We start from the raw sequence: 724 nt of genomic DNA on the forward strand, positions 1-724 counted from the left end.
GGGAGCCACCAAGCAGGGACAGGAGGGGAGGGACAAAGGGACAAAGGACACCTGGATGGCCCAATGCCCCCCCAGGGGTTTGCACCTGCCAATCACTCGATTCCTTCTGGAATTCCAGGTCTGACAGACAGCGCTGGGAGGGGAAAGGAGAGGTGACTGACACACCTGGGAGGGAATTACCAGGGGAGAGACCCGAGGTTCTGGGCTAAACCCTGAACTCACAATGCAACAAAAACTCACATGGCTGCTGTGTGTTCTTAGCAAGGACAAGAAGTCCGAGTGCCCCATCAGCTGTGCAGACACCAAGAAGGCCAGCATCCTCCTGATCCGCAAGATCTACGTCCTGATGCAGAGCCTGAGCCCCCTGCCCAACGACGTCTGCCTCACCATGAAACTCCTCTACTATGATGAGGGTATTCTGAAAAATCCCTTCACCAGGATTTCTTCTCCTGACGAGATGAGAAGCCTCAGCTTCTCCGTGTTTTGCTCCTCTGGAATGTGGTCTGGAGATTGTTTATGCAAACATGTGAATTGTTTTTAATTAATGACCAATCCCAGTCCAGCTGTGTTGAACTCTCTGAGTCAGTCACGGGTTTTTTATTATTCATTCTTTTCTAGCCTTCTGATGTATCCTTTCTTTAGTATAGTTTTAGTATATGATATAGTATAATATAAGATGATATAAGATGATAATATATATAATATAGAATATAATATAGAATAT

At 46.4% G+C, this 724-nt stretch overlaps 1 protein-coding gene across 3 annotated transcripts in view; it reads left to right on the top strand.

Moving 5' to 3' along the window:
• HORMAD1 (HORMA domain containing 1) overlaps nt 1–724 on the top strand; it is a 12,791-nt gene that overhangs the window by 6,516 nt on the left and 5,551 nt on the right. For all 3 annotated transcript variants that reach the window (XM_031064321.1, XM_031064323.1, XM_031064322.1), the window contains one exon: nt 262–413. In XM_031064321.1, the coding sequence (XP_030920181.1) occupies nt 262–413 (152 nt within the window). The remainder of the gene's footprint in view (nt 1–261; nt 414–724) is intronic.

Source organism: Geospiza fortis, unplaced genomic scaffold, assembly GCF_000277835.1.
Source record: "Geospiza fortis unplaced genomic scaffold, GeoFor_1.0 scaffold313, whole genome shotgun sequence".
Lineage (NCBI taxonomy): Eukaryota > Metazoa > Chordata > Aves > Passeriformes > Thraupidae > Geospiza > Geospiza fortis.